The following is a 23,484-nucleotide window of genomic DNA, read 5'->3' on the forward strand; positions in this document are numbered from 1 at the left end:
TGCTGATCTTTTGGTTAGCAGCCGAGCTCTGAAACACTGTGTCGCCAGGGCTCCAATGTGACTACTAGCAAATTTAAAATCACATATATTTCTTGTATTATATTTGTATTGGATAGTGTTAATCTAGAACATTTGCGAGGTTCTTCAAAGGCAGGGGTCACATTGGATGGAGATCTGTATCCCTAGGACCCAGAATACGCAGGAGAGCAGGAGTGAATGCTGGTTCAGTAGAATAAAGAATGGACAAGGACAAGGGTCCACAAACTACAGCCTGTGGGTCAAATCTGAGCTGCCATCTGTTTTTGTAAATAACTTTATTGAAATACGTAAAATAGACATCTTCATATTGCCTTTGCAGTCCCTGGGTGGCACAAAAGGTTAAGTGCTGGACTACTAAACAAAAGGTTGGTGGTTCAAGCCCACTCAGAGGGATCTTGGAAGAAAGGATGAGTGATCTGCTTCTAAAAGGTCACAACCTCAAAAACCCTATGGAGCAATTCTACTCTGTACTTATGGGGTCGCCATAAGTCAGAACCGACCCAATGGCAACTGGCTGACGGTTTCTTTTGTGCTGCAATGGCAGAGTTGAAGAGTTATGACAGGGACCAGATGGCCTGCAAAACTGAAAATACTCACTGTTGGCCCCTGAACTAGACTGTACAGGATGGGAGAAGCACTGAGTAAATGTTTGCTGAATGAATGTTGAATGTGTGTGCGCGCGTAGCCTGGGAAGCAGAGTTTATCAGATGCACGTCCCTAAGACTGCCTGATGAGATGTAATAAATAGATCATATTTGTCTAGCGTTTTCCAAAGGCTTTATCTACACAGGAAACCCTGGTAGCATAGTGGTTAAGAGCTACGGCTGCTAACCAAAAGGTCGGCAGTTCGAATCCACCAGGTGCTCCTTGGAAATCCTATGGGGCAGTTCTACTCCATCCTACAGGATCACTATGAGTCAGAATCAACTCAACGGCAGAGGGTTTGGATTTGGGTTTATCTACACAACAGTCCTCTGTCATGAAGTGTAATTTAGGGTAAACTAAAGCTCAGAAAGAGCAAAGAACTTGCCTAATAACAGAGTAGGAAAAATTGGATATGACCTTAATGTTCAACAAGAAGGGATGAGTTTCATAAAAGTGAAGAAGGCACAGACAGCCCTGCAAGGGAATCTGATGCAACCCTTTACTATTACGCTGTAGGAAGATACCTTGAGAGTTTGCAGTATATTATTAATTGTGTAAATCAAGCTATAAAACAATTTAATGGCGGTAATCTCATAAATCAGGGGTCAGCAAACTACAGTCCGAAGGCCATATCTGCACGGCCATCTGTTTTTGTAAAAAAAGTTTTATTGGAACATAGCCATGCTGATTCATTTACATATAGTCTATGGCTGCTCTCATGATACAATGGCAGAGTTGGGGAGTTATGATGGAGACCATCTGGCCTGCAAAGTTGAAAATATTTACTATCTGGCCCTTTACAGAAAAAGTTTGCTGACCCCTGCCATAAATAAGCACAGACACACGCACAGAAAATAAGTCTGGAATTGGATACACATCAAGGCTCTATTAGTGATTATCTCTGGGTACTTTTGGTTTTCTTTTTAGAGCTTATCTGTATTTTCTGATTTTTCTGTAATGAATCTGGTGACTTGGCAAATAGGCCTCCTATAAATCACCCTACTTCAGCCAGATTTTATTGGAAAAAAAGGGGGGAGAAAGATTTTCATAATTAATAAACAAAAGCTGCCATGCTGTTGCCCCTGTGATGTGCGGTGGCAGGGTGCCCTGTATATGGCCTCTCTGGGGGAGAGGGGCAGGGTGGGCCACAGACTAGTCACCCTGTACGTGAGTCACTGCCTGGACCCTGGATCTCCATCAGGTTGGGCCCTGGCTTCCTTTGTTTTCCATGAGACATTCTCAGACACTAGGCACTGAGATGTGACTGATGCCAGTTCAGCTGTGCTGTGGGTGACTGCCGGGAGTGGGGGGTATACTGGGGAACGCTTCTTGAAGACGGGGTGTGGGAAGCAGACTGGGAGGGCGAGGAGCACCAAGGTTTAGTTGGGTAGCGGGGGCGGGGGGCCAGTCTAGGGGCAGAAAAGGGGTTTCTCACCTTGTTCCTGGTCCCCTCCTTCCAGAAATGCACCTCATACTTCAGATCCGTTGAGGGCATGCACTGTGGCAGCTGGTATGTGGCATTGATGCTCAGGATCTCCTCTGTGCGGGTGAAGACAAGGGTGGGCGGGGCCGGCTCCACTGGCAGAAACAGGACAGGACCAATCAGTACTCTCTAGGGGACACACTGTGTCTCTCCCCCTGCCTCCAGGCAGGCCTGCTCCTCACCCAGCCCAGAGAGCTCTCTTGGGAAGAGGAAAGCAGTATTAGCATTTGTTAACACCTACTGTGCACCGCTTAGCCATTTTATTTTAAGTTTAGCATGGGACAGAGGGAGCTATCACTATTCCCGTTTTACAGAAAGGGGAACTGAAGCTTAAAGAGGTTAAGTGACCTGCCTTTACCTGTGTTGTCCCTTCCACCTGGGATGCCCTTCACTTATCTTTGACCTGTCAGACTCCAACCCATCTGTATTCATTTTTTATTGCTGCTGTAACAAACTTCTAAAACAAACTTCTAGGCTTTTTAAAACAATCATAAATTTATTATCTCTTAATTCTGCAGATCAGAAGTCCAGGTGGGCTTGCCTGGTTCCCCTACTCAGGTCTTACAAGACCAAAATGAAGGCATTGACTGGTTTGGGGATCTCATCTGGAGAATCAAGGAAAGAACCCACTTCCAAGTTCATTCGTGTTGTTGGCAGAATTCAGCTCCTTGTGGTTGTAGGGCCGAGGTCCTGATTCCAGGCTGGCTGTCAGCCAGGAGTCTCTCTCAGCTCCTAGAGCCACCTGCAGTCCTTGTCACGTTGCCCCTCCATCTTCAAACCAGCAATAGCACGTTGAGTCCTTCTCATGCTTCAAATTTCTCTGACTTCCGTTCTGCAACATCTGCCTCCAGCCAAAGAAATTTCTCTGCTTTTAAGGGCTCGGCTCATGTGATTAGATCAAGCCCACCTGGAAAATCCAGGATAATCTCCCTATTTTAAGGTTCATAACCTGAATTACATCTGTGAAGTCCCTTTTGCCATGTGACCTAACATAATCATAGGTTCCAGGAATTAGAATGTGGGCATTCTTGGGGGAGGTTATTCTGCCTACTGGATAATTTCAATTGTCTCCTTGGAAACTCTAATGGGCAGTTCTACTCTGTCCTGTAGGGTCGCTATGAGTCGGAATCGACTCGATGGCACTGGGTTTTGGGTACCTTTGAGTTTGTGGATTCATTTTTTCTGTTTGCTAAAATCAGCTGTTGAGCCTCTCTAGCAAATTTTTAATTTCAGTTACTATACTTTTCAGCCCCAGAATTTCTATTTGGTTCTTTTTTTAATAATTTTCATCTCTTTATTGATATTCTTATTTTATTCATACATCATTTTCCTGGTTTTCTTTAGTGTTTTGTCCATGATTTAAAGTCTTTAGTAAGTCCAATGCCTGGGCTCCCTCATGAATGGTTTCTATCAATTATTTTTTTTCCTTTGAATGGGGCATACTTTCCTGTTTCTCTGTGTGGCTTGTCATTTTTGGTTGGAAACCAGGCAGCTGATAATGTTGTAACTCTGGAAATCAGATTCTCTCCCTTCCCCAAGGTTTGCTGTTCTTGGTTGGTAAAGGCTGCTGTTGACTGTTTAATGACTGTTCCACTTTTGAAAAGACTATATTTTTGTTGTGGGTGATTACTGAAATCTCCATTCCTCTAGCTTGTGTTGTCAGTATTTTGACAGAGATCTCCTTGAAGACCAGGAACTAAAAAAAAAAAAAAAACAAGAAAAACACCTCTCCCAGTCTTTGAAGATGGGCTCTTGCTGGGACACTCCTTTAACTTAGCCAGGCAACCCTACCTTAGAGTTTTTCACTCCTTGCTTGTACTAAGCCTAGAGATCAACCAGAGGTAAAAGCTTAGGATCTTCTCTGAGCACGCCTTCTGCCCTGGGTATGAGTGTGGCTCTCTAAATTCCCCCTCGATGAATTTTGAATCCCTTAACTTCCCAAAGAAACTCTCTCCCCAGGTTTTCCTCCTAAGCTTTATGCAGTCTGTATATCTAAATGGTAATCTTTTGTCACAGGCATTTGAGGTTTTCATTTGCCGTATAATTTTTTTTTAATAATTTTTATTGTGCTTTAAGTGAAAGTTTACAAATCAAGTCAGTCTGTCACATGTAAGCTTATATACACCTTACTACATACTCCCATTTACTCTCCCCCTAATAAAGTCAGCCCGCTCCCTTCTTCCACTCTCTCCTTTCGTGACCCTTTAGCCAGTTTCTAACCCTCTCTACCCTCCCATCTCCCCTCCAGACAGGAGATGCCAATACAGTCTCAAGTGTCCACCTGATACAAGTAGCTCACTCTTTATCAGCATCTCTCCAGCCCATTGTCCAGGCCCTTCCGTGTCTGATGAGTAGTCTTCGGGAATGGTTCCTGTCCTGGGCCAACAGAAGGTTTGGGGACCATGACTGCCGGGATTCCTCTAGTCTCAGTCAGACCTTTAAGTCTGGTCTTTTTATGAGAATTTGGGGTCTGCATCCCACTGTTCTCTTGCTCCCTCAGGAGTTCTCTGTTGCGTTCCCTGTCTGGGCAGTCATCGGTTGTGGCCGGGCACCATCTAGTTTTTCTGGTCTCAGAATGATGTAAGTCTCTAGTTCATGTGGCCCTTTCTGTCTCTTGGGCTCATAGTTATCGTGTGACCTTGGTGTTCTTCATTCTCCTTTGATCCAGATGGGTTGAGACCAATTGATGCAGCTTAGATGGCAGCTTGTTAGCATTTAAGACCCCAGACACCACACTTCTAAGTGGGATGCAGAATGTTATCATAATAGAGTTTATTATGCCAATTGACTTAGAAGTCCCCTTAAGCCATAGTCCCCAAACCCTCGCCCTTGCTCCACTGCAGACCTTCGAAGCATTCAGTTTATCCCTGAAACTTCTTTGCTTTTGGTCCAGTCCAGTTGAGCTGACCTTCCCTGTATTGAGTATTGGCCTTCCCTTCACCTGAAGTAGTTCTTATCTACTAACTAATCAGTAAATAACCCTTTCCCACCCTCCCTCCCTCCCCCTTCTCCTAACCACAAAAGAATGTGTTCTTCTCAGTTTATACTATTTCTCAAGAACTTATAATAGTGGTCTTGTACAGTATTTGTCCTTTTGCACCTGACTAATTTCCCTCACCATAATGCCTTCCAGGTTCCTCCATGTTATGAAATGTTTGACAGATTCGTCACTGTTTCTTTATTGATGCATAGTATTCCATTGTATGAATGTACCATAATTTATTTAACCATTCATCTATTGATGGACACCTTGGTTGCTTCCAGGTTTTTGCTATTGTAAACAGTGCTGCAATAAACATGGGTGTGCATGTATCTGTTCGTGTAAAGGCTCTTATTTCTCTAGGGTATATTCTGAGGAGTGGGATTTCTGGGTTGTATGGTAGTTCTATTTCTAACTTTTTAAGAAAACGCCAGATAGATTTCCAAAGTGGTTGTACCATTTTACATTCCCACCAGCAGTGTATAAGAGTTCCAATCTCTCCGCAGCCCCTCCAACATTTATTTTGTGTTTTTTGGATTAATGCCAGCCTTGTTGGAGTGAGATGGAATCTCATCGTAGTTTTAATTTACATTTCTCTAATGGCTAATGATCGAGAGCATTTTCTCATGTGTCTATTAGCTGCCTGAATATCTTCTTTAGTGAAGTACGTGTTCATATCCTTTGCCCAGTTTTTGATTGGGTTGTTTGTCTTTTTGTGGTTGAGTTTTAAAGAATCATATAGATTTTAGAGATCAGGCGCTGGTCAGAGATGTCATAGCTGAAAATTTTTTCCCAATCTGTAGGTGGTCTTTTTACTCTTTTGGTGAAGTCTTTAGATGAGCATAGGTGTTTGATTTTTAGGAGCTCCCAGTTATCTGGTTTCTCTTCGTCATTTTTAGTAATGTTTTGTATTCTGTTTATGCCTTGTATTAGGGCTCCTAACGTTGTCCCTATTTTTTTTCTTCCATGGTCTTTATCATTTTAAATTTTATATTTAGGTCTTTGATCCACTTGGAGTTAGTTTTTGTGCATGGTGTGAGGTATGGGTCCTGTTTCATTTTTTTGCAAATGGATATCCAGTTATGCCAGCACCATTTGTTAAAAAGACTATCTTCTCCCCAATTAACTGACACTGGGCCTTTGTCAAATATCAGCTGCTCATATGTGGATGGATTTATATCTGGGTTCTCAATTCTGTTCCATTGGTCTATGTGCCTGTTGTTGTACCAATACCAGGCTGTTTTGACTACTGTGGCTGTATAATATGTTCTAAAATCAGGTAGAGTGAGGCCTCCCGCTTTCTTTTTTGGTAATGCTTTACTTATCCGGGGCTTCTTTCCCTTCCATATGAAGTTGGTGATTTGTTTCTCCATCACATTAAAAAATGTCATTGGAATTTGGATCTGAAGTACACTGTATGTATAGATGGCTTTTGGTAGAATAGACATTTTTAGTATGTTAAGTCTTCCTATCCATGAGCAAGGTATGTTTTTCCACTTATGTAGGTCCCTTTTAGTTTCTTGCACTAGTACTTTGTAGTTTTCTTTGTATAGGTCTTTTACATCTTTGGTAAGATTTATTCCTAAGCATTTTATCTTCTTGGGGGCTACTGTGAATGGTATTGATTTGGTTATTTCCTCTTCGATGTTCTTTTTGTTGATGTAGAGGAATCCAAGTGATTTTTGTATGTTTATCTTGTAACCTGAGACTCTGCCGAACTCTTCTATTAGTTTCAGTAGTTTTCTGGAGGATTCCTTAGGGTTTTCTGTGTATAAGATCATGTCATCTGCAAACAGAGATAATTTTACTACCTCCTTGCCAATCTGGATGCCCTTTATTTCTTTGTCTAGCCTAATTGCTCTGGCTAGGACCTCTAGCACAATGTTGAATAAGAGCAGTGATAAAGGGCATCCTTGTCTGGTTCCCGTTCTCAAGGGAAATGCTTTCAGGCTCTCTCCATTTAGAATGATGTTGGCTGTTGGCTTTGTATAAAAAAAAAAAATTTTTTTTTTTTGTAGATGCCGTTTATTATGTTGAGGAATTTTCCTTCAATTCCTATTTTGCTGAGAGTTTTTATCATGAATGGGTATTGGACTTTGTCACATGCCTTTTCTGCATCAATTGATAAGATCATGTGGTTTTTGTCTTTTGTTTTATTTATATGGCAGATTACATTAATGGTTTTTCTAATATTAAACCAGCCTTGCATACCTGGTATAAATCCCACTTGGTCGTGGTGGATTATTTTTTTGATATGTTTTTGAATTCTATTGGCTAGAATTTTGTTGAGGATTTTTGCATCTATGTTCATGAGGGATATAGGTCTGTAATTTTCTTTTTTTGTGGTGTCTTTACCTGGTTTTGGTATCAGGGATACGGTGGCTTCATAGAATGAGTTAGGTAGTATTCCATCATTTTCTATGCTTTGAAATACCTTTAGTAGTAGTGGTGTTAACTCTTTGAAAGTTTGGTAGAACTCTGCAGTGAAGCCGTCCAGGCCAGGGCCTTTTTTTGTTGGGAGTTTTTTGATTACCGTTTCAATCTCTTTTTTTGTTATAGGTCTATTTAGTTGTTCTACTTCTGATTGTGTTAGTTTAGGTAGATAGTGTTTTTCCAGGAATTCATCCATTTCTTCCAGGTTTGCAAATTTGTTAGAGTACAATTTTTTGTAATAATCTGATATGATTCTTTTAATTTCAGTTGGGTCTGTTGTGATACGGCCCATCTCGTCTCTTATTTGGGTTATTTGCTTCCTCTCCTGTTTTTCTTTTGTCAGTTTGGCCAGTGGTTTATCAATTTTTTCAAAGAACCAGCTTTTGATTTTGTTAATTCTTTCAATTGTTCTTCTGTTCTCTAATTCATTTAGTTCAGCTCTAATTTTTATTATTTGTTTTCTTCCGGTGCCTGATGGATTCTTTTGTTGCTCGCTTTCTATTTGTTCAAGTTGTAGGGACAGTTCTCTGATTTTGGCTCTTTCTTCCTTTTGTATGTGTGCATTTATTGATATAAATTGACCTCTGAGCACTGCTTTTGCTGTGTCCCAGAGGTTTTGATAGGAAGTGTTTTCATTCTCGTTGCATTCTATGAATTCTTTATTCCCTCCTTTATGTCTTCTATAAGCCAGTCTTTTTTGAGCAGGGTATTGTTCATTTCCAAGTATTTGATTCCTTTTCCCTGATTTTTCTGTTATTGATTTCCACTTTTATGGCCTTGTGGTCTGAGAAGATGCTTTGTAATATTTCGATGTTTTGGATTCTGCAAGGGTTTGTTTTATGACCTAATATGTGATCTGTTCTAGAGAATGTTCCATGTGCACTAGAAAAAAAAAGTATATTTTGCACCTGTTGGGTGGAGTGTTCTGTATAGATGTGTGAGGTCAAGTTGGTTGACTGCAGCAATTAGGTCTTCCGGGTCTCTATTGAGCTTCTTACTGGAAGTCCTGTCTGCCTCCGAAAGTGGTGTGTTGAAGTTTCCTACTATAATTGTGGAGGTGTCTATCTCACTTTTCAGTTCTGTTAAAGTTTGTTTTATGTATCTTGCAGCCCTGTCATTGGGTACATAAATATTTAATATGGTTATATCTTCCTGGTCTATTGTCCCTTTAATCATTATGTAGTGTCCTTCTTTATCCTTTGTGGTGGATTTAACTTTGAAGTCTATTTTGTCAGAAATTAATATTGCTACTCCTGCTCTTTTTTGATTGTTGTTTGCTTGATATATTTTTTTCCATCCTTTGAGTTTTAGTTTGTTTGTGTCTCTAAGTCTAAGGTGTGTCTCTTGTAGGCAGCATGTAGACGGATCGTGTTTCTTTATCCAGTCTGAGACTCTCTGTCTCTTTATTGGTGCATTTAGTCCATTTACATTCAGTGTAATTATAGATAAGAATGTGTTTAGTGTTGTCATTTTGATGCCTTTTTGTGTGTGTTGTTGACAATTTCATTTTTCCACTTACTTTTTTGTGCTGAGATGTTTTTCTTTGTAAATTGTGTGTTCCTCATTTTCATAGTAGTGGAATTTATGTTTGCTGAGTCGTTATGTTTTTCTTGGTTTTTATTTTGAGTTATGGAATTGTTAGACCTCTTTGTGGTTACCTTAATATTTGCCCCTATTTTTCTAAGTAAAAAACTTAACTTGTATCATCCTATATTGCCTTGTTTTCCTCTCCATATGGCAGTTCTATGCCTCCTGTATTTAGTCCCTCTTTTTGATTATTGTGATCTTTTACATAATGACTTCAATGATTCCCTGTTTTGAGCATTTTTTTCTTTTTAAAATTAATCTTAATTTGTTTTTGTGATTTCCTTATTTGAGTCGATATCAGGATGTTCTGTTCTGCGACCTTGTATTGTATTGCTACCTGATGTTATTGATTTTCTGACCAATTTCCTTTAGTATTTCTTGTAGCTTTGGTTTTTATTTTTTTTTTGGTTTGGTTTTTGCAAATTCTCTAAGCTTGTGTTTATCTGTAAATGTTTTAATTTTGCCTTCATATTTGAGAGAGAGTTTTGCTGGATAAATGATCCTTGGCTGGCAGTTTGTATCCTTCGGTGCTCTATATATGTCATCCCATTGCCTTCTTGACTGCATGGTTTCTGCTGAGTAGTCTGAACTTACTCTTATTGATTCTCCCTTGTAGGAGACCTTTCTTTTATCCCTGGCTGCTTTTAAAATTTTCTCTTTATTTTTGGTTTTGGCAAGTTTGATGATAATATCTCTTGGTGATTTTCTTTTTGGATCAATCTTATATGGGGTCTGATGAGCATCTTGGATAGCTATCCTTTTGTCTTTCATGATGTCAGGGAACTTTTCTGCCAACAGATCTTCAACTATTCTCTCTGTATTTTCTGTTATCCCTCCTTGTTTTGGAACACCAATCGTATGCAACTTATTCTTCTTGATAGAGTCCCACATGATTCTTAGGGTTTCTTCATTTTTTAAAATTCTTTTATCTGATTTTTCTTCAGCTATATTGGTGTCAATTGCTTTATCCTCCAACTGCCCCACTCTGCATTCCAATTCCTCAATTCTGTTCCTCTGACTTCCTATTGAGTTGTCTAATTCTGTAATTTTACTGTTAATCTTCTGGATTTCTGAATGCTGTCTCTCTATGGATTCTTGTAGGTTATTAATTTTTCCACTATGTTCTTGAATAATCTTTTTGATTTCTTCAACTGCTTTATCAGTGTGTTCCTTGGCTTTTTCTGTAGATTGCCTTATTTCATTTCTGAGGTCATCCCTGATGTCTTAAAAAAAAAAGAAAGATGTCTTGAAGCATTCTGTAAATTAGTATTTTATATTCTGCATCTGGCAATTCCGGGATTGTATCTTCATTTGGGAAAGATTTTGATTCTTTAATTTGGGGAGTTGTAGAAGCAATCATGGTCTGCTTCTTTATGTGGTTTGATATCGACTGTTGTCTCCGAGCCATCCATAAGATAATGTAATGGTTTATTTTATATTTGCTCACTGAGACTTACCTTGTTTTGTTTTCTTTCAGCGTACATAGATGGACTACTAGATTGTGCTGTCTTGATTGTTGTAGGCTTTGAATCACTTATGTTCTCTTACCAGCTGGTTTGGGCCGTTACCAGAAATACAAGCCTAAGAGTCCATCCACTATTCTTGAGTAGAATCTGATTTTGGGTCACCAAGTGTGTGGGGTAGACTGTCACCTATTCGCTTAGAGGAGTAGTGGTGATAGTTGTGTGCACCAGATTCTAGTAGCAGCAGGGGGTCACACTCCAGGGGGGGCAGGATGCTGACAAGCTTCCCCCAAGTGCCAGTGAGGTAGGTGTGTCTCTATTCCTAAAGCACTTTGGTGGGTGGGCTCTGCAGCTGTACCTTAGGCGCCCAATGCATGTACCTCTACAGATTGGTAGATGTTACTATCCTCAGACCCCTATGGCAGGAGGTTAGGTGTTTTGGGTGGAGCTTCAGCCCTCAGTTCCCTGTTGTGGGTCAGTGAGGGCTCTGTTTAATAGGTAGAGATATGAGACCTGGGAAACTTGTCTTTCCAGTAATCTGCTAAAACAATTACAGTCAGATCCCTATCAGAATTGCCTTTGCATTATAATATCCACCTTGTTCCCTGTAGGGATGAAAGCCCAAGACTATGGATCTCAAATACTTGGCTGGAGCTGGTTCTGTATTTTTAGTCCAATTTTGGGAAGTTGGGCACGGATTCTTGGTCCCTGGGTTTTTTGTAGCTGCTTCTCTCAAGCCAGGAGAATGGATTAGGAAAAGACAAAACAAACAAACAAAGAAAAAAAAACCGCAGAGCACTTCCCTCTCTGGCCCAGGAAATTCCAATGTTAATGAAGCCATCTGGGAAGGGGAGGGGAGGGATCAGATAGATAGGAGAGAGTAGCACCCCGGAATATAGACAAATTTACTTATCTTGCTTGGGATGACTGTTTTATCTGAGATTCCCAAGGGGCGCCTCGACTGTGTGCACTGGCTGGGTAGAGATTGCCCCCAAGGGTCAGGCCCGCGTCCCGCGCTTGTGCTGTCTCAGAAGCCGTAGTTATTTCCTCTGCTCCCAGTCCGAAGCCCAGCACCAAGGTTCCCTGGCTGGGATGCTGCACTCCCGGCTCCAAAACCAGTTGCTGCCTCCTGGTGACTTCTCCTCCTGTCAGCCGCGTCGCTGGGCTGCCTGCGTGAACTGGCTGGGTTTCCCCCGGGGTCACTTCTGGGGGCTAGGGCTGCGTCCCGTGTTTGCGCCGTCTCAGGATGCCGTGCTCAGCTCCCCTGCGCCCAGTCCAAAGCCCGGCGCCAAGATTTTCTGACTGGGACGCTGGCTCCAGGCTCTGAAAACAGTCGCTGCTTCCCCGTGGTTGTTGGTTCTCTTGTTAGCCCCGTTAGTGTGCAGCCTGCTTGTGCTGGCTGAGTCTCTACGGAGGTTACCCCAGGGGGCTAGGGGTTAGGGCTGTGTCCTGTGCCTGCCCCGCCTCAGCAAGCCGCAATCAGCCCCGCCACTTGGCACCAGGGAACTGCCGGTGCTCAAGGCTGTGGGGCGGGTCACAGGTTCCAGAAGTGGTCGCTGGTTCAGGATGCAGCTTTTCGCTCACCTGTCACTCAGGTCAACTCTTTAGATCTGTGTTTGATGGTCAGGGTTCGTAGATTGTCATGTATGTGATCGATTCACTTGTTTTTCCGAGTCTTTGTTGCAAGAGAGATCCGAGGTAGCGTCTGCCTAGTCAGCCATCTTGGCCCCCTCCCCGCCTTATAATGTTTTACAGCAACCTCTGCCACTTTCCCACCCTGAGTGAATTCTGAGTTAGGTGAAACAGAGATGAGCACCTTGTATCAGTCCTTCAGGTAGCCCCAGATAGGTGACAACAGACAAACACAATAATTTGCTAATCTCAAGAGCATTAGCAAAGCCTAATTAGCAAAGCCTTGCCTGTGCAAGGCAATCTAGGCTTGCTCTCTAGGAATGCAACTGCCATCTTCAAGATTGCTGTCAAGCTGGGGAGAGGGTGGGACAAAGGCAAGTAAAAATGCCGCAAAGGTTTCCTACTGTTTTTAAGTTGGCTTTTTCCTGATTCAGTGTTCACTTGGTTGCTGTAAACTTCTGACTATTTTTCAGAGTTCTGACAAAGTTGGTTCTGAAAGTTTCTGCTGTTTTCTTTGATGTTTCTGTGGAGGGACTAGCATTTGGAGCTGCCTACTCTGTCATTTTGCTGATGCCAATCTCCAAAAAAGTTTTGAAATTCAGCTGGGCAAACTTCCTTAGGTTTCAAGTCCTGAGAATAATTCTCCTTGGCTCTCAGCTCTGCCCTCTGGGGTCTTGGCTCCACCCTCCAAGTCATCCTTTTTCACAAAAAGTTGCATTGTTCGCAGCTAAGTAGCTTTGTCAGCCTGCTTCCTGTCAGTAGAATCTGGGGGGTCCATTAGCCATCTTTCATTTCATATTCTCTCTCTCCCTTTGAGTTCAAGCTGGCAATGTTTCTGCTGTTAGACAATTCTCAAAAACTTTATGGGTTTCTATAACAAGGATTCCCCTTCCTCAAGTTCTCAGTAACATGTTCCTCATGTCCTTCTGTGAGGCAGTGCCTTTAACACCCTTGTTTCTAACAGTGTGTTCATGATTATGTAGGTATTCTCTAAGGTGATTTAGACTTTCTCTACAATGCTACTCACCTTCCTTCTCAGCCCTCACCAGCAGGGTCTTTAATGTCCATATATTTAAGACTCTGCAAGGCAATCTAGGCTTGCTCAATGGTTCGAAGATAGAGCGGGCAATGTGACAAGGAATATGTCAGCAAGAGAAAACTAATACACCATCTTTCAAGGTCCAGCTGAAACGCTGCTTCTTTTATGCAGCCTTCCCTGACTCCCAGCCAGCGGAGAGCTCTGACCACACCGGTCATCTCTGCCCTGTGTTTGTGTTCAGGGTAAACATGTAGATTCCCCACAATGCCACTACATATTTGTTCAGGAACCATCTGCTAAATATTGACTATGTACCAGGCCCTGGCACAGAGCTCAGGGAATGGGGAGACAAAGCCTTCTTCAATTATGTCTTCTAGAAACTGAGAGGTTAGGGGGAATTGAAGTAAGAAAATTATCAAAACTCAAGAAAATGACCAGGTCACAAGTGAGTGGAGGAAAAGTGTGGTGGTAGTGTAGCAGTGGGAAGGGTCATTCTGGCTTGGGGTATGCTGCAGGAGAATTGGGGAAGCTTCAGGGAGGAAGAGGCAAGTTCGTTCTTTCTTTCTCTCTCTCTCTTCAAAATAAATTTAGTTGCCTTTCGACGTCTTTCCCTCTATTCTTCTAATCCTTCATTCCCGTCCATCCAACAGCTGCAGTGGCTCATCCTGCCTGCCTTCCCATGCTTCCTTCGTGAGTCCTTCCCATTCAGCTATCCTTCCCATCCATCCTTCCTTTCTTCCCAGTCACCCTTCTTTCCTTGTTAACTTTCTTCCCAGCCAAAATGCCTTTCTTGTTACCCATCCTTTCATTTATGCCTTCTTCCTTTTGTCTAGCCAGTCAACCTATTTTCTATTCTTCTGTCCTTCCCATCCATACATTCTTCCTTTCCTATCTATACAATTTTTCTTCTTGTCCTTCCTTCCTGCTCTTCCTGCATGGCCAGCCTACCTTCTATACCCCTTGATCCACCTATCGTCTTTCCTTCCTATTCCCCACCTTTCCATTCATACTTGTTTCCTTCCTAACAAGCATCTGTCCTTCCATCTAGCCCCCTTCCTTCCCATTCACCCATCACTTCTTCGTCTTCTTCACATTCCTTTTCTTCTCTTTCCTTCTTTTACCCATGCAGCCAGCTAATTCTTCCCATTCATATCTAATAACCTCTTCTTCCTTCTCAATCATCCTTCAATCCTTGCCTCTCCCTCCTTCAGATCTTTTTTGCCCCCAAGCTATTTGAGAAGCCTGGACAGCAACTTGCAGATCTAAGCTCCACAAGAGCATTGTCGGGGTATTTATCCTCTCCCTGTTACCACCCTTCCTCCACTCTTACGTCTCGCCCCATGTCTTCTTGTCCAAGGTCAGAAAGATCCAAATTCATATCCTGTTTCTACCACTTACTATAACTGTGTATCCAGGCAAGTTACTTAGCTTCTGTGAGCCTTGGTTTTATTTATTTATTTTTTTAAAGGACAATGAGAATAAATCTCACAGGTTTGTGGTAAAGATTAGAAATAAACTTGGGAAAAAAGTGTGCTCTCTTTTCTCAGTGTTAACACGGTGATATCGGAATGTGGTAATCATTAAGGGATTTTTTTCTCTATTTTTATCTCCTCCCACCCCAAATTTCTACAGTGTACTGAAATTACTTTCGCAACCAGAACAAAAAGAAATTTGCTCCTTAAAGAGGGAATTTGAACATTGAAAAAAAAAAAAAAAAAAAAGAAAGGAATAAGTATGTAACATGCTTTGTTAGGGAGCATGTGATCACTTGTCTGTCCATACATCCCACAAAGGTGGTGCTCAATAAAAAATAATGAGCATTATTACCAGACGGTACAAGCTGAATTGCTGTGGCTGGCTGGCGGGAGCTTCCCTAACTCCTCATCACGAAGTCAGGCTACTCAGACACGAGCCTGGGGCCTGTGGCAGGTTGCCCCAGACAGTTGCCCTTTGCTTTGGGGAAGTGGGAGAGAAAGGGCTAGGGCAGCAGCACTACTAAGCAAAGGTCCTGGATGGGCAGCCTCCCTGTTCAGTCCCTTACCCACAGGCTTACCTTCAGAAAGATAATCCAGGTACTTGGACTCTACCCAGGGGGAGGTAGCATTGGGAGAAACTGCCTTCACACGTCCCTTGAACTTGTTGTACAGGTCCTGTTTCTCCAGGCACATCAGGCAACACACCAGCTCCTTGGTTCCTGTACACCTTTTCACTTTTCGCCAATATTTGGCCTTCGGAAAGCTGAGGGAGGAGACAGCAGAGCTTGGGTCATGGACTCAGCCTCTCAGGGCTAGGGGAAGTAAACTTTAGAGAACATACGATCAGTTGTCCCTCCACTCAGCCCGACTGTCCATTTGTCCATCCAGCCAACCATCCAGGTAGCCACTGGTTGAGGCAGAATAGTCTGGTTAGGAGTTCAGGCTCTGGAGCCAAACAGATGTGGGTGGGAATCCTGGCTCTGCTCCTCACTAGCTCTGGGATCTGAGACAGATCACTGCCCCTAAGCCTCAGTCTTCTCATCTGTAAATATGGGAAACAATGCCTCTATTACGGGGCTGTTGAGGTAGCTGCTATTGCTAATACTAGTAACAATTTTTGCCCTATGTTTATTCATTCAGGCATGAGTGGAGCACCTGCTGTATACCAGGCACAGGGCTGGGTGCCATGGCGATGTCAGAGGGGAAATCCAGGTCCATGACACTGAGAACACTGAAGTTCAGAGAAAGGAGAAGAGTCGGTCAGTGATGACCACATGCTGCATGCTAAGCATCATTCTCAGCACTGGGGGAATCGGCAGTGCTTGCGACAGATGAGGTCCTGCCCTGGGGAATTCACACCCTGGACGAGAGACAACAGTCACATCAACAAGATAAACCCAGGAGCTGGTGAAGGCAGTAAGGAAGATCAAAGAGGGTCATGTGGGAGGGACTCCTTCCGAAAAATGGCTCTGGGAAGGCCCCTCTGAGAGGTGACATTGAAGTCAAGACCTGTATGAGGAGGAGGAAGCCAGGAAAGGTTTGGGGGAAGGGACAGCAAAAGCAACAGCCCTGCAGTGGGAATGAGCTTGACCTTTCAGAGAAAAGCAAGAAGGCCAGTGTGGCCGAAGCCCAGGGAGCAAGGGAGGGAGGGGTATAAATGGACTGGAGATGAGGGTGGAGAAGGTGGGAATGGTCAGGCAGGGCCTCACAGGTCTTGGTAAGGAGTTTGGATTTTATTTCAAGTGTGGTGGAAAGCCACTGGAAGGCTGTGAATAGGATGGTTGAGGAGACCTAATTTATGTTTTTAAAAGATCATTCTGGTTAAAAAAAAAAAAAAAAAAAACAAGCTAGGAGGCTGCAGCAGTGGTCCAAAAGAGAACAGTGGTGGAGACAGGAAAAGGGAGTGGACTCAGGATATATTCTGGAGGTAAAGCTGATAGGATTTGCTCATGGATTAGATGTAAAATATGAAGGAAAGAAAAGGAATCAAGGACTACTCCTGGGTTTGGAAACTAAGCAATGGATGAATGTGCAAGGTTGAGGTAAGGGTGGGAAAAGGAACAGGATTTTAGAAGAATCAATACCTGTGTTTTGTTTCCTATTTGAAAAAGATATAAAAACCAAACCCACTGCCTTCAAGTCGATTCCAACTTATAGTGACCCTACAGGACAGAGCAGAACTGCCCCAGAAGCAGACTGCCACATCTTTCCCCTGCGGACCAGCTGGTGAGTTTGAACTGAGGACCTTTCAGTTAGTAGCTGAGTGCTTTAACCACTGTACCACCAGGGCTCCTTCGAAAGAGATACACTACATGAAAATTAACAAAAAGAAAACTGGTGTAGTTATATTAATATGTGACAAAGTATAGACTTTAAATCCCAAAGTAATACTAAAATACGTATATCCAACAAAGGACTTATATCCAGAATAAAGAACTCTTACAACTCAATAAGAAGAAGACAAACCATCCAACAAAAAATGTGCAAAAGATATGATCACTTCACAAAAGAAGACAGATGAATGGCCAATAAGCACATTAGTCATTAGGGAAATGCAAATTAAAGACACAATGCGGTAAAAATGGCAGTGGGGCATCTGACTTCCCCTAAGTTCATAAGCTGGGAGAATCACCATCACCATTAGCCCAAAGCTGATTCCTATAAGGCGGAGGTCAAACATACTTCTACCCTCCAACTTTTTTTTTTTTTTTTACCAATTCTGACATCAGCTGTCCCTTCCACAGCACTCTCTACTTCTCTGCTGGGTTGGATAATTTGTTGTAATGGCCACGTGGAACTCACAGACCATACTCACAGTTATGGGATTTATTAGGGAGGTAACTTCAGATCAGGATCAATAGGCTATAACTCGGGACCAAGATCAGGAAGCATGTAGAAAAAAATCTCCCTTCTTCACTGCAGGACAGCTATCGCAGTTCCTCTCGGCCACACGGGGCTCCTCTCAGCCCCCTGAGGACAGGCTCCTCTCAGCCCCCTAGACAGGATCCCCTCAGCCCCCTGAGGACAGGCTCTCTTGGTCCCCTCAGGACACGTTTCTCTCTGTCCCCTCAGGACAGGCTCAGCCCTCGGCCTCTGCCCTGGCAAGTGTTACAAAGCCCTTTTTGATCTGTCAATAACTGCCGGGAGGCACTCCACTCAGCCAAGAAGCCTGCCACCTGAAGGCACTCAGCTGTCTTGCTTCACGGGTCAGCGTGCCCACTGGAGCTGTCTCAGGTCAGTTTCCTGGTTCTGCTACTGCCGTTTTTCTGCTGCTGGGTTTGGCTGTGATCGCTTCTCACCATCTCTGGTGTTACAGCTCTCTTTTTTCTTGGGTCTAGAAGGCTCTCAGTTTAGGAACCCTGGTTCCAAAGGACATGCTCCACTCCTGGCTCTTCCTGATGGTAGTGAGGTCCCCTCCGCTTCTGGGATTGGCTCCCTTTAAGCCTAGCAGGATGGCAAAACTGACCAATTTCCTCATTAGGGTTCCATATACCTTATTTGCATTATTACCAAGCCATCCACAATCACCTTATTTGCATAGTCCCATCCAATCAGTGTGTAGGAGGTACAATAGCCATATTAAGTAATTCACTGCACCACAGTGAGATACTGCTTCATACCCACTAGAATGACTAAGATCAAAAAGTCTGACAATATCAACTGTTGGTGAGCATGAGGCGCGACTGGAACTCTTATTCATTGCTGGTGGGAATGACAATGGTACAACCACTTTGGAAAACAGTTTGACAGTTTCTTGTAAAGTTATACATTTAGTTACCATATTGTCCTGATTCTACTCCTAGATCTTTACCCAGGAAAAATGAAAATATATGTCCACACAGAGACTTGTATGGGAATGTTCAAAGCAGTTTTATTAATAATAGCACCAAACTAGAAACAACTTAAACATCCATCAATGGAAAAATGGATAAACTGTGATATAGTCATAAAATGGAATACTACTCAGCAATAAAAAGTAATGAACCACTAATACACATAACAAGAAAGAATTTCAGAAACATGATGAGTAAAGGGTGCTAGATACAAAAGCATGTCCTGTACAAATTCACTTATATGAAATTATGGAACATGCAAAACTATGAAAACAATCTATTGTGACAGAGAGTAGGTCTGTGGTTGCCTACCTAGCTATATATCAATTTGGAAACTTAGATGAAATAAACAAGTTCAGAGAATAATATAAATTACTAAAATGAAAAGAAGGAAATCTGAAGTGTCCTATAGCATTAAAGAAAATGAAGCACTAATTTAAAATCTTCTCATAAAGACAACTCGAGTCCCAGGCATTATGTTGTTGTTAAGTGCCATCTAGTTGGTTCCGACTCATAGCGACCCTATGCACTACACGACAAAACACTGCCAGGTCCTGCACCATTCAAACAATTGTTGCTATGCTTGAGCGCACTGTTGCAGCCACTGTGTCAATTTATCTCATGGAGGGTCTTCCTCTTTTTCGCTGACCTGCCAAGCATGATGTCCTTCTCTAGGCACTGATCCCTCCTGACAATATTATACAGATTAGTTTTAACAAATGTTCAAGAAACAAATAATTTCAAGCTTTTAAATTCTTCCAGGGAGTAGAAAAAGAAGAAACACCCCCCAGTTTATTTCCTATTGCAATGTGCAATTCACCACATCAGTAGACTAAGAGATGGAAATATTTAATAGAATCCAAAATTTATTTGTTCATGACAAAAGGTATTCAACTTAAAATCAGGTATTTTGCTTCCAGCTATGACAAGGCAGTTTGAATGTGACCAACTTTCCTTCTGAGGTTATCTAGAAAGACTGGCAAAATATTTTTAAAAATCCATTTGATGGTAGTGAAGAAAACCAGGGCTGGGAGGACTTGAGGGGCCAGGAAGCTCAGAGATTTGAAAAGACATTTGGTATCCCTTTTCTTCTCAAAGTATTTGTGATTCTAAAGTAGCAACCACAGGACTAAGAAGTTGAGAGGTTTCAGCAACCTCAGAAAGGGCATAAATTGGAATTTAGGGGATGTTAAGGAAAAAGGGAGCTGATAAACACTCTAGGCTTTGTCAAGCATTGGTAGGGCTGCTCTTTGGAAACACACCAGCCTGACCAACACTGAAATTCAATTTGCAAAAAGATCAATCCTTGACTGTATTAAGATGACCTATACTTACCCCAACTGCCTGGCAGAAACAAATGTAAATTCTCTCTGGAAGAAGATATTATCACCCAGAGCCTCAAATTATCCCTCTAATTATTTTATAATTGAAAAACATGTAAGAAATAATCAAAATCAAGAGAAAACACTCCAGGTTTTCTGAAACAGACCCAGACACTAGAGCTTATAGATTTAAAATAACTGATTAAATGAATTAAGGAAGAATTTCAGTAGAGAAAACAATAAAAAATAATCGAATGATTATTTCAGAACTGAAAAAATAACTGAAATTAGGAAGAGCAGGTTAGGCACTGTCAAAGAGAAAGCTGGTAAACTGGAAGATATGTTGGAAGAAACAAAAGGCTGGATAATACAAAAAAGGGCATAAGAGACACATGGGATATGTGAAAAGGTTTAATATATGCATATTCGAAGTCCCAGAAGGAGAAGAGAGACAGAATGGGGCAAAAGCAATATTTGAGAAGATAATGGCTGAGAATTTTCCATAGCTGATGAAAGGCATCAAACCTCAGATTCAAGAAGTTTTATCAAGGTGGCAGAGCCAAGATGTTGGCTTAGTCACATGGACCATAATGCCCCACTGCATCAAAGACACGAAAAACCAAGTGAAACAGAAGCAGATAACAATCTGAGAACCCTGAACATAAAAAAAAGGGTCTAAGGTCTGAACCAATCACTGACTGGAAGGAAAAAGCGAATGAACTCAGCAAACGAGGAGCAACATGGAATGGAGGAGCTCAGACAGCTGTCCCAGCCTAATGTGGCCATCTTAAGGCAAAGCCAACAACGACCTCAGATGAAGAACACAGGAAAGTAATTTCACGGCTTTCCCAAAAGGGACAGAGAAACTTTACAGACACATCCAAAGAGAGGCAAAAGTAGGGAGGGCATCAGGATCCAGAATCAGATGCACCAGGAGCGGCGGCCCCCAATCTCAGGGGTGAGTGGCCGCACAAGGTGGCAGACTCACAGAGTATCAGCAAGAGGTCTCCCACCCAACCGGACCCTGGGAAGCCCCTTCTCCTCGCACTCAAGTGGGGACAGGTCCCACTTGCTAGCTGCAGCATACACGAGGTGACCCGGCACCCACGTATGTGAGCCAGAGGGATGCATCACCCTCATCCCATCCTCCTGATTGGAGGTAGCAGAGGGTCCCTTACCCCAATCACCTTGCCTGACAGGGGGACCATAAGATGACCCTCTTCCTTTTCCCCCTACCCACTCCATCAACGTCCACTAACCCCCCTTGCCTACCCAATGAGAGGGATTAGGCATGCTCCACCTGCCACCTACACCCCCCTCCCCAAGGGCCTGGTGGAGACAGCTGCAGGATGACTACACGAGAGCCCGCCTGTCACTCCCTTATCCCTACCCCTGCCTGGAACTAGGTGTAAGTGGTGCAACTGTGCCCACATCCTCCTGCTGCCTCTTCCTCCCTCCCCACACCTGGCACAAGGCAGAAGTGGTGTGACTGCACATGCATTTGTCTGTCCAGACTTCCTCCTTTCCTCTGCCCAGGAAGAGGTGGAGACAGCACAACTGTGCACATGCCCACTTGCCACCCCTCCTCCACCATCCATACCTTCCCCGCAACCAGCAAGAGGCGATGATCACACCCCCACTTGCATGCACTGCCACACCAGCTGCTCCACTTACATGGTGAGCTCCAATCTTTGCTCCTGAGATACCAAACTGAACACAGACAGAGGCCAAAACTCTACCAACTCACCCTCAGTTGCCCCTCACGACCAATAAACAGAGACCTGAGCTCCCATACCTACCTGCTACCCCACTCACCCAGAGATAGGTAGTGAATGCTCCAGCACAGCAAGTCTAGCAACCAGAGCATCCCACTACCCATGCATGCCAGGAATCATCAAAACAAAACAAAACAAAAAACAGGATCCAGTAAACAAGTATACAATTAATTAATAAATACAATAACCCCCTCATGTCCTGGAGACAACAGACAATAGCACATTACCTAAAGAAGCAGGGAAAGATGGCCCCAGCAAGTGACCAAAATAAAGAACCAGAAAACCTCCCTGAGGAAGAAAAGGTAATGCAGCTACCTGATAAGGAATACAGAAGACTTATGTGTAGGGTCCTCAAGGAAAACACAGACAAAACTGAGGAAAACACAGACAAAATCAAGAAAGCACAGACAAAATGCTAGAAGAATTCAGGAAAATAATACGAGAACAAAATGACAAAATAAATAGACAATTAGAAATCATACAAAAAACAGCAACAAGAAATCCAGAAGCTTAACAATAAAATTTCAGAAATAGACAACTCAATGGGATGTCATAGGAGTAGAATTGAATCAATGGAAGATAGGATCACCAGAATAGAAGATAAATCCCTTGACGCTAATGTGTTTGAAAAATAATCCAAAAAAAAAAAGAACTGAAGAAAGCCTAACAGTTAAGTGGGACACTGTCAAGAGGAATAACTTACACACAATCAGAATCCCAGAAGGGGAGGAGACAACAAAAAAGAAAGAGAGAACTGTTGAAGATTTGCTGACAGAAAACTTCCCCAATATAATGAAAGATGAGAAGATAATCATCCATGAAGCACAACGAACCCTATACAGGAGAGACTCCAAAAGAATGCTGAGACATACCATTATCAAACTTTCTAAAACCAAAGACAAAGAAAGAATCCTGAAAGCAGCTTGGGGAAAACAAAAGATCACCTACAAAGGTGCATCGATAAGACTAAGCTTTGATTTCTCGGCAGAAACCATGCAGGCAAGAAGGCAATGGGATGACATATATAAAACCTTGAAAGAAAAAAATTGCCAACCAAGAATTATATATCCAGCAAAATTACCCCTCAACAGAAATTAAGGGAATTTGAAAAAACCAGGAAACCCTAGTGGTGTAGTGGTTAAATGCTACGGCTGTTAACCAAGAGGTCGGCAGTTCAAATCCACCAGGCCCTCCTTGGAAACTCTATGGGGCAGTTCTACTCTGTCCTCTAGGATCGCTATGAGTCAGAATCGACTTGACGGCAGTGGGGTTTTTTTGGTTTTGTAGAAACCAGGCCAACTTTACAAGAAATGCTACAAGAAGTCCTTAGGACAGAAAACCAACAACAGACAACAACTTGAGATTAAAACACATGACCACATTAGCCAGACATCAACCCAGATAAAGAACTCTCAAAAATAAAATAAAACGGCTAAAAGACAAAAAACAGGAAACCAGAGACATCCATCTGAAACTGATGAAACTTCAAAATATAAAGGGGAAATAAATGGTGTAGGTTTAGAACTTCCATATGGAGAGGAAGTCAAGACAATATCAAGAAATAAATGACTTCTTTAAACTTTGGGAGATAAAAGTAAATTTCAGGGTAACCACAAAGAAAGTTAACAAACACACACATCAAAATAAAAAAGAAGAAAATCATAAAGACTCAGTACACACAAAACTAACAAAAAAGGAAACGAAAATCTAAAAGAATTCAGTACAGAAATTTAAGTGGAACAAAGAAACCTCCAACACCACAAAAAAAAAAAAAAAAA

The 23,484-nt window shown here is 42.5% G+C and overlaps 1 protein-coding gene across 2 annotated transcripts in view; it reads right to left on the reverse strand.

The window, feature by feature from the left end:
• The window catches only part of IFNLR1 (interferon lambda receptor 1), a 48,037-nt gene that overhangs the window by 9,220 nt on the left and 15,333 nt on the right, over window positions 1–23,484 (reverse strand). For both annotated transcript variants that reach the window (XM_023554364.2, XM_010595085.3), the window contains 2 exons: window positions 15,355–15,539; window positions 2,120–2,262 (listed from right to left, as the gene is read on the reverse strand). In XM_023554364.2, the coding sequence (XP_023410132.1) occupies window positions 2,120–2,262; window positions 15,355–15,539 (328 nt within the window). The remainder of the gene's footprint in view (window positions 1–2,119; window positions 2,263–15,354; window positions 15,540–23,484) is intronic.

Source organism: Loxodonta africana, chromosome 3, assembly GCF_030014295.1.
Source record: "Loxodonta africana isolate mLoxAfr1 chromosome 3, mLoxAfr1.hap2, whole genome shotgun sequence".
Taxonomy (NCBI): domain Eukaryota; kingdom Metazoa; phylum Chordata; class Mammalia; order Proboscidea; family Elephantidae; genus Loxodonta; species Loxodonta africana.